Here is a 10,184-nt window from a genome sequence, read left to right on the forward strand (position 1 = left end):
ATATATTCTCTCTTGTCAGTGTACACCTCACCGAATACATTAATTGTGTAACCAACTCATTATTACTGTAACTGAATCCGTTTCAAACCCCCCTTCCCCCCCTTTCAACAGAGAGCTGTTTGACAACACTGGCAGAGCTCTTTTTTAATACAGTAAGCTCTTTTATAAAGCTCTATCAGTAATGCGATTTTTTGCAGATGCAACTAAAAAAGTACATCCAAAATTAAATATCACGTATTGTGAAGGCATTTCACGTCCTCTTAGTTTTGAATGCACTTTCAATCACATTTTTAAAAAAATCTTGAGGTTTAGAAGAGCTTACTGGTATCATAATAATTAGTGATTCTGTTAGTCTGAAAATCACCTCATTACAGCTGTATCGAGGTGCCTCGATGCTGACAAAAAGCACGTGATTCTAGGAATTAGAGCTACTTTCCCCTTTCTTGGAGCAAACCTGATTGTCTCCCATTCAGTAGGCGCTGTATGACCCCATGAATAATAATTAAGTTGTGGATTTCGTTGGCATTTGCGTCTTGAATTATTATTATTATTATTATCGTGTAAATGCTTTTTCATTTATAGGTAAGCTTTGGCTTTTTTTTTTTTTTGCAGCAACCTTATACCAATAAGCTTTGCTAAGTGACCCCATCCCCTGACCCACATTGACCTTGCATGACCTTCCATATAGAGGTAAGATGGTCTTGTATGTTGTGGTTTCATTCTGGTCTGGTGGTGGTCAATGACTGTCTATCACCCCCCCCCCCCCTCTTCCTCTCTCCCTCTTTTTTTTCCTCCCTCCCCCACTCACACTTAATCACTCATACTCACATCCCCTTAAACTCACAAGACTCTCACTCTCTCTTGAAAGTTGTGTTGTGTTTCACTACAGTGTGTGTTGGCTGGACAGTATTATGAATATGTGCCAGAAGTTTGTGTTCTTTATGTCCAACTTGACTGCAGTTGTACATCACTTGTGGCACTGATGCAAATATCTCCTCTAAACACCTGTATCTGGTTAATGTAGTGTAGTTGTCCTATACACTGTCACAAGTCAGTGCTGGGTAGTGTAGTATAGTTATGTCTCCCATACTTTTGTCACAAGTTAGTGTTCTGTGCTGTATTCATTCTGGTTTATAGTGTATCTCCTTATTTGATGTGCTGTGAAAAACACTGAACTTTAAGGGTAGAACTCATTTCACAACCTACACTCAAATGTAAACTTTATACATTGGTTCAGTCAGTTGTAATGTGATAATGGCCAAAACAGACCAGAATGTCATCTAAAGTTTCTTCTGCAAATTATGGATTATTTGTGAATTGTGTTCTAGTCATAGTATTGCCACTTCCATTTTCATTGCATGCATTTCAGCAACTTAGGATAATTTATTATATTATGTACTCTAAGGATGTTTTATGCTCTTTGCAGTTTGAAAGCGGAGAGAGTGACATGGATTCTCCAGAAGAGGGTGTTCCCAATGGTTCTGCGCAAATCGTTACCTGATTCCCATATGTGCAAGCTGCCAGTGAACTCCATCATAAGCCGTCAGTCAACTCAAAGATTTTGCATCAACCTCAAACACCAGGATAGTAACTAGAAGGGAAACAGTCAAAATTCTTTCCAATTGATTTAAAGCCTTGAAGTTTAGTGGGAGGGGCTGTTCTTTAGATGGTTGAAAGAGTGAGACATGGTTGTAGTTTGCCTTCCATGGACATTTCCCAAGGGAGGTCAGCTGCATATCCATCAACTTTTTCATTGGCTTATGAACCTTTCATAATGAAAAGTTATCATCCAAATAAAGATAGGTAGCAAGTATACCATAGCAGCCACGGGTTTTTCACTTCATTAATGCTTATTTACATGTAGTAGGTAAATAAATATGTAGGCATTCACATGTATTTGTGTATGTTATTCATCTTGAGAATATACGTATCTACTGTTTCCCAGCTTAGAAAGTGTTACCAGACTGAATAAGCAGTTATTCCATTTTTTAGTGATTTACAAAAAATATACAAGACTGTTTCAACACAGCCCTCATGGAGGGATTTTCATTCAGAGAGTTATTAAGATGCCTTGTACATTTTGTGTGTAAACAACAGTTGATTTTTGACCGAGACATAAAAAATGAGAAATGTTTTAACTTAGTGTGAATGCAGATGTTCAGTCTTTCAAACCTGTGGCACATAAGTAGTGTCTTCCTTGATCAAAGATGAGGAAGGTAAAGAAAGAAATTCATCCTTTAAGACTGCTCATTGTGTCTCAGGTACCTGCTGTGCAACAGTAAGGAATATTGACTGTGGTTCATGTATATCTGATTTACTAGAGCACCTTGAGATTTACACTGCCATGTGTTAGCTCATAAGACATAACCCATGTAGGACACACAGCATACTGTTTTCACAAATGACTGATGAAGCTTGATGTATGGAGAATAAGTTACTATGTCTGAAGCAGTTCATAGTTAGCTCTCAGTTTGTAGAAGAAACCTTAGATAACATTTCATTCTGCCCATTAACAAGTTATAAAGCAATCACATAACTTGTCCAAGATGGAGCAAAGCTTTGTCTAAAGTTTTTTCTATAAACTTGATGTATGGCTGGTGAGCCAAAATCCACACATGCTCATGATATTATAGTGCATTTATGTACTGTCTTGTTAGGTATAGGTGAAATCTCCTTAACACATCCTAGTGGCTTTTATATACACTAAAGAAAGTGTCCTGCTTGGGCTATGGTTAGGCATAACATTGTTGTATTCAGTTTTTAATTTGGTGTGATTTTTCAAAAACAAGTGCTTACTAGTAAAGAGTTGTTGGTATATTGCTAAATTTGAAATTGGCCTGTAAGTTAACCTGTCTGTGTTTGTTTTCATTCTGAGGAATATGAATAATGTGAAATATCCCCAGGAAATAAAATAAAGCATGGAGGTAAGAGCTACACTAATGGTAGGTTATTTGATTTTAGAGGGACATTTTGTCTGTGTTTTTGATATGGGCCTGTGACTTTTCTTGAGCTTTTCAGCTTCTCCCACTAATAAATACATGTACAATTCTCACACTGCAATTTTTAGAGCCTCAAAATTAATGTAATTTGAGCCAAAATAAACCACAGTATGGACACTTACATTGCAAATTTTAGAATGCCTCAGAATTAATAAAATTCGAGCCCAAATAAATTTTGCTAATACAGTAGCTTCAGAATTGCATAGCTTGAGGCAGTGAGGTTTGCTAGTCTACTCTGTGATTCCCACTCAACTTAAGAATGAATGCTTAGACAAGAGTGAAATGGTGTCATTAGTTTTAATAAAAAGATTCATTTTTGTGGCTCTGTTCATGTGTCATTATTTTTTTGGGGCTTTTTATTGGTAGTTTAATAAATATTTTTTTCTGGGTTGGCTGTTTACCAAATGCATTCATACTTTGTGTATATTCATTTTATGTGTGTAATTTATAGAGCTCACATTTATTTGATAAGAGATTTTTCTTAAATGCTGTAGCAGACATCACTAGCCACTGGTTAGGTACTGGACATGTCAGTGTGAGGTACAGTATACACTGGTTAACCCTTAAACTGTCCAAACGTACATCTACATTTGCGCGCATAGTGCTCCAACCTTGATTTTCTCCATAAGAAAGAATGTAAAAAAAAAAAAACGTAGATCTACGTTCAGAGCGCTTCACGAGCGAACGTAGATCTACGTTTGGACAGTTTAAGGGTTAAGAAAAACACGTAAGCAAACACTAGGACGTATTTATTAGAAAATGTTTCGGTCCTGAGACCTTGTTCACTTCTAACATACAGAGGTTGAAAGACATTATGTATAGGCAGAGAGTGAGGTGTGAGTGATGCATGGTGATCTGAATAATGCCATGTTGGGATGAGGACAGGTAGATGATGAGATCATAGGACTCCTGTGTCATCGTCTACCTGTCCTCATCCCAACATGGCTTTCTTCAGGCCACCATGCTTCACTCACACCTCACTCGACGCTTATAATGTCTTTCAGCCTCTGTATGTTAGAAGTGAACAAGGTCCCAGGACTGAAACATTTTTTAATAAATATGTCCTAATGTTTGCTTATGTGTTTTTCTAAACCAACTTGTTGGTATTTATTATCAAGGTTTATACCACAGTATACACTACATGCCAACCCACCCTCAGAGATAGTCCAGCTGCTGCCTGCCTTTACATATATGTACTGTACTGTATACTGTATCGTGGCTTTGTTCTGTGTATTAAACAATATCTAATAGTGTTTGTAAGTGAAAAGAAACAATACTTATAGTACAATATTGGATAAATATTCTTAGTTAGCAATAGATGCAATTAGATATGCAATATTATGACTAAAGAATGCATCTTTGATTAAAACCTGGATATCGGTAGGAAAATAGTTTCCTGGTTCTTAACATTTGACTTACAGTTTTTGGAATGAATTAACATCATAAGTGACTGGTGGTGGGCTGGTGTCATACAGTACACATTTTTTTTGTTAACATGCTGGCTGTTTTCCACTGAGGCAGAGTGACCCAAATAAGAAATACTTTCACCATCATTTACACCAACACTCTTGCCAGACTTGCACAGATATGACAGTACACATATGCTGTTTAAATTATCACATCTGCACATGTAGATATGAAATGAAATGACACCCTCTTCGTGATCAAAGAACCAGACACTTGTAGACAATACATATATGCCATGAAGCATTAATAATCTTCATTTAAGACATGGTTACACAGAACAAAGGTAGCTTCTTCATCCCTGAAATATAACGATAAACTCCAGTGTCACCTGACAGCTAGAAATCACTTCTCCTATTACCAGCATGGGACAGTGGGCATACTTCTGAATCTTATCATGTTCCCTTTATATACCCTCTCTGTCCTTGTACATGTTATGTTTATATTGGCTTGGTAAAGCTAGAGAGCAAACCATAGCTGTAATAAATCTCTCATTAGTTGCTCTTGGGTCGTTTGGCCTAAGTATTGTAAGTAAATTTTACCAATATTTATACTGAATTAATCGTGAAGAAAAACTTTTTAGACATTGAACAACACTTCATTACAATAACAAAAGACAGGGAGATATAATCATGACATAGAAAATACTGCAGCATTGACAGGATGGATTGGGAATATATTTGGCATGAGGGGGGATAGGAGCAAAGGGGTATAGATGGAAGCTGAAAACCAAGACAAGCTACAAAAATGTTAAAGAAATATTTTTTCAGGTAAAGAGAAGTGAAAAATGAAAAAACTATATACAGTGGACCCCCGGTTAACGATATTTTTTCATTCCAGAAGTATGTTCAGGTGCCAGTACTGACCGAATTTGTTCCCATAAGGAATATTGTGAAGTAGATTAGTCTATTTCAGACCCCCAAACATACACGTACAAACGCACTTACATAAATACACTTACATAATTGGTCGCATTGGGAGGTGATCGTTCAGCGGGGGTCCACTGTATTGAGGTTGAAGTGTCAAGAGTAAATATGACCCTCTGAAATAACTTTTCTGTGAGCATTATACAGTACAGAGCATACAAATGTAATGCCATTGCTTTTTTTAAATGAATCGTAATGCAGAACTTTTTTTTTTTTTAAATGTTTTTTCTTTATAGCTTATGAATGCTAGTGCTCTACATGAAACAAATATTTTTATTTATGCACTAGATTAGTTTTCTATTGGAACTGGACATTAATAACTTAGGGATAACAAAATCTACTAGAGAGGAAGCTGCTGCCTTAATTTTACACTACTCACTGAGCATAGTTTACAATTTTGGTACTGACTCTTATTATTATTATTAATTATTATTATCACACTGGCCGATTCCCACCAAGGCAGGGTGGCCCGAAAAAGAAAAACTTTCACCATCATTCACTCCATCACTGTCTTGCCAGAAGGGTGCTTTACACTACAGTTTTTAAACTGCAACATTAACACCCCTCCTGACTCTTGCGGTGGTTGTATGCAAATGTTACATAAGGATTCAATTATGATTAGTGATAGGTTAAGAAGCAAGTGTGGACCTGGTGCAACACACGTGGTACTTTATATGCAATATCTTTTTACTTTAAAATTTGTTCTTGCCTTTAATTACTGAAATTGTTAAGTAATAAAATTGTGCTAATGAACTGAAAATTAAGAAATGACATTTCTTTTGCTCCATTAAAGTAATTGTTACATGTAAAATGAGCTGTACCCCTCCCCCATTTCACAACTGGGAACCCCAAGGGCATCAACCCATTTTTGCCCGAATGTTAATTGACCACTGAACATGATGTGTGCCAGTCATACACCCATACTACACTTGGTGAAAGCCAGCACAAATAATAGCTGTCCCTTCATGTTTTTTTTTTTTTTTTTTTTTCTTACCAAGTGGTAAATTGGTGTGGATAATTCTGAGCAAGAAATGGTTGAGCTTTAATCCTCCATCTACAATTTGCAACCCAATTTCTGATAATAGAAAACAAAATGAACAGCCAAAGTACTTAGTGGTAGTAATATATGGAATTGGTAATTTTATCAAAAAGTATAAATGATTAATCATAGGGAATGTTATAAAGTATAAAAATATATGTTTAAATTTGTTTATAAAGTTAGGGTTTTTGAAACTCAAAATGCATTTGTAACTGCCTGATACTTTTCATAAGGTTATATTTCATTTATGCTTTGAAGGTGAATAGCTAAACACAGGTATAGATTTGTTGTACACTGAGTGACTGTGTTGTGGATATTGTTTTTGCTGTATGTCGACACTGCTCAGTTGTATTATCACAAGTCTTGTACAGTATTACCACACTAAAATTAAGAAAGTATGTTTTATTGTGGGCAGGCAGTTGGTCATAGGAAGCAATGCGTACACCTGGATCTCCATAACTTTCGGTAAATATATATACAAAGTTTCTTTTAATCCCTATTTTAGGGACAAAAGTGTTCTTGAATTTTAGTGTACGTGATGCTTGGCTATAATGACCCATGAACTGTTGACAAGCTTCATACCCAATAAAGTTGATTCTCATAATCTTATGTTGGCAATACTGTACTCTTTAAAATCAATAAATGCTGACAGTCACTGATATACAGTACTATACTCAGATTTCCTGTGTTTAGGTATTTAGTACCTCTCATTGCTCCACCCTGAACTATGATAGATTCATAGGTTTTGGTTTTATCAGTTCTTTATTTAACTTGTGTGCATGTGTTTGTGAATTATAATCAGGGTTGGAAAAGGTATCCAGCAATTTTTTTGTTTTTATGTTAATATAGGTGGTGGTGGACTGTCTCATGTTATTGCAGGGACCATGTAATTGTCTTTGAAATGTACAAGAAGATTGATCCACTTGGCATTATTTTCTTTTACCTTGTTACAATATTTATCTTGTTCCTTTGGTGGGAGAGACCACTATTTAATTGAACTTAATTTTACTTCTCCTATAATAAAAAGTTGTTTTACACACCTATAATAAAAGTTTCTGTTTTACACACCAGAAGAAGAATGTTCATATTTACAAGATGTGATTTTTTTTATAATGGTTTCCATCCCTGTTATAGCTTGATATTTATATTGGTAATATGTTCACCAATGTACATGAAACTTAATAAATATTTTGATATATTATGGCATAATTTATAACCTTTTTTAATTTAAATTACTGTATTTGAATTATGTACTCTTTTATTTTAACTTATATTTTGAAGACTGAGACACTTATGCAACATATGGGAATCTTTATAACAAAAACGTTTTGCCATACAGTGGCTTCATCAGTCCAGTACAAAGTAGAAATGGTAAGGAGAGGAGGAGTTTGTGGTAATAAATCCCTCAGCCTGGAATCGATGTGTTCAGTACATCACTCTTGTAGAAAGTGCAACATGTGGCTGGAGAAGTGGCTTATATACTGCAGTCAGGCGAGTCGAAGCAGGAGGCGCCGGGATCATAGTGGAACCATCCACTAATCTAATTAGGTCTTCGCCCAGAGGTTGGACAAGTACTGAAGAAGACCTACTTAGATTAGTGGATGGTTCCACTATGATCCTGCCTCTGCCTGCTTTGACTCACCTGACTGCAGTATATAAGCTACTTCTCTGGTCATATCCTGCACTTTCTACAAGAGTGATGGACTGAAGACATCAATACCAGGCTGAGGGATTGATTACCTCAAACTCTTCTCCCTCGCTTGCACAAGCACATACATAATAAACACAAGCAGTGAGCAGCACTTGCTACTGATCCAAGATGTAACATAAAACCAAATACGTGTACATAATGTGTCTGTTCAGTCACAGTAAAGGTGACTGAAACAATGTTGACAGATTTTGATGAAAGAAACTCCTCTTAATAAAGTGACCACCTACCATATGTCTCGCCTTACTGGGTAGGATGTTTTTACGCTGGTGAAGGGATCTTGATGCAAGAAATTGGAGCTACCTTTTTTCTTGGACTGAACCTGATTACATTCCCATTCCTCAGGTGCTGAATGAACCCCATGGGTTTAATGCTCCCCTATGATAAACTTGATTACTTCCCATTCCCCAGGTGTTCTCTGACCCCAACAGCTTTAGTGCTTCCCAGTGAATATAATGATCTGGAGACAATCTCCAGTTAAAAATCTCATAGAGAAGAGCAAGAACATCTGTAGAACGAGTGTCAAGGAATAACCCATATGGGTTTAACTCTGCTTTTGCAATAATAGTTATAATAAATCTGTATCTCGGGCACATACACAGAGGGCATTGCTAACAGGTGTCGCAGAAGAGATGAAGAATCCACTCTGTTCTCTTGCTGGACGGCTGAGATATCCTCAAGGCTGCTCTGTTGACACTGCTCACATCACTGCTAAACTTCAACAAAAGCAGTATGCTACCTATGCCAACGGTCCCCTTGTCAGCCAAATAAAAGATATTCCTAATCCCTCTTCATCCATCTTCAAACTGAAGTACCACAGTTTGTCATTACAAGTGTTTTATTACACCTGTTTCATTCATCAACTGCTACAGTTGTCACCCTTTATTAATTACTTTATTCTCAAGGCTCTTTACTCTTCATGCCGTTAAGGGAGAGGCTCTTGATGCAAAGGACTGAACCTATCCTTCCCTTCTTGGATTGCGTGTAATGGCGTCTCATTTCCCCAGGCGCTGTATAACCCCTCCCTCAAGGGAGGTTCTTTGATGCTGGTGAGGGGCTCTTGATTTAAGGAATTGAATCTGTTTCAGTTACCAGAATTAAGCCTGAATGCCTTCCATCCCTCCTCCACAGGCACTGTATAATCCCTATGGGTTTAGCGCTCCCCATAATGTAAAACCCCTACGGGTTTGTCACCTCCCCTTAAATATTATAAATACACCCTTCACGAGGTGTTCCTTAGTATTGATGAAGGGCTCTTGATCACAAGGCTGCATCACCTGTACGAGTTTGGTTAGCTTTTTTTTTTAATATAAGAACATAAGAAAAGGAACACTGAGCAGGCCTACTGACCCATGCGAAGCAGGTCCATGTCCCCCCCCCCCCCGATTAGCCCAATGACCCACCTAGTCAGGTCACTTCCACTTAAGTTACATTCACTTGTTAGACGAAGAATGAGGGGAGACCTGATCGAAGTGTATAAGTGGAAGATAGGTATTAATAAAGGAGATATTAATAAGGTCTTGAGGATGTCTCTCCAGGAGAGAACCCGCAGTAATGGATTTAAATTAGATAAGTTTAGATTTAGAAAGGACATAGGAAAGTATTGGTTTGGCAATAGGGTAGTTGATGAGTGGAACAGTCTACCTAGTTGGGTTATTGAGGCTGGGACTTTGGGTAGTTTCAAATTTAGGTTGGATAAGTACATGAGTGGGAGGGGTTGGATTTGAGTGGGACTTTCACATCAGAGCTTATTTCTTGGGTGGCATTGAAAATTGGGTTGGGCAAATGTTTTGTTAGTGGGATGAATTGTAAAGGACCTGCCTAGTATGGGCCAACAGGCCTCCTGCAGTGTTCCTCCTTTCTTATGTTCTTATGTTTAAATAGCGTGTTGAAAATTTCCGGCCAAGACAGGACTCGCAGCAATGGTTTCAAGTTGGAAAAATTCAGATTCAGGAAGGATATAGGAAAGCACTGGTTTGGTAATAGAGTTGTGGATGAGTGGAACAAACTCCCTAGTACAGTTATTGAGGCTAAAACGTTGTGTAGTT

At 37.3% G+C, this 10,184-nt stretch overlaps 1 protein-coding gene across 6 annotated transcripts in view; it reads left to right on the forward strand.

The window, feature by feature from the left end:
• Window positions 1–7,627, forward strand: part of LOC128693415 (signal peptide peptidase-like 2B) — a 72,218-nt gene extending 64,591 nt beyond the window's left edge. For 3 of the 6 annotated variants that reach the window (XR_011393600.1, XR_011393599.1, XR_011393601.1), the window contains 2 exons: window positions 613–690; window positions 1,427–7,627. Coding sequence is in view for 3 of the 6 variants with exons in the window: in XM_053783090.2 (XP_053639065.2) it covers window positions 1,427–1,501 (75 nt within the window). In the remaining 3 variants the exon portion in view is untranslated. The remainder of the gene's footprint in view (window positions 1–612; window positions 691–1,426) is intronic. The other 3 variants (XM_070097406.1, XM_053783090.2, XM_070097405.1) reach the window with 1 other exon arrangement.
• The last annotated feature ends 2,557 nt before the right edge of the window (window positions 7,628–10,184 follow it).

The sequence above is a fragment of the Cherax quadricarinatus genome, chromosome 57, assembly GCF_038502225.1.
Source record: "Cherax quadricarinatus isolate ZL_2023a chromosome 57, ASM3850222v1, whole genome shotgun sequence".
In the NCBI taxonomy this organism is placed as follows: domain Eukaryota; kingdom Metazoa; phylum Arthropoda; class Malacostraca; order Decapoda; family Parastacidae; genus Cherax; species Cherax quadricarinatus.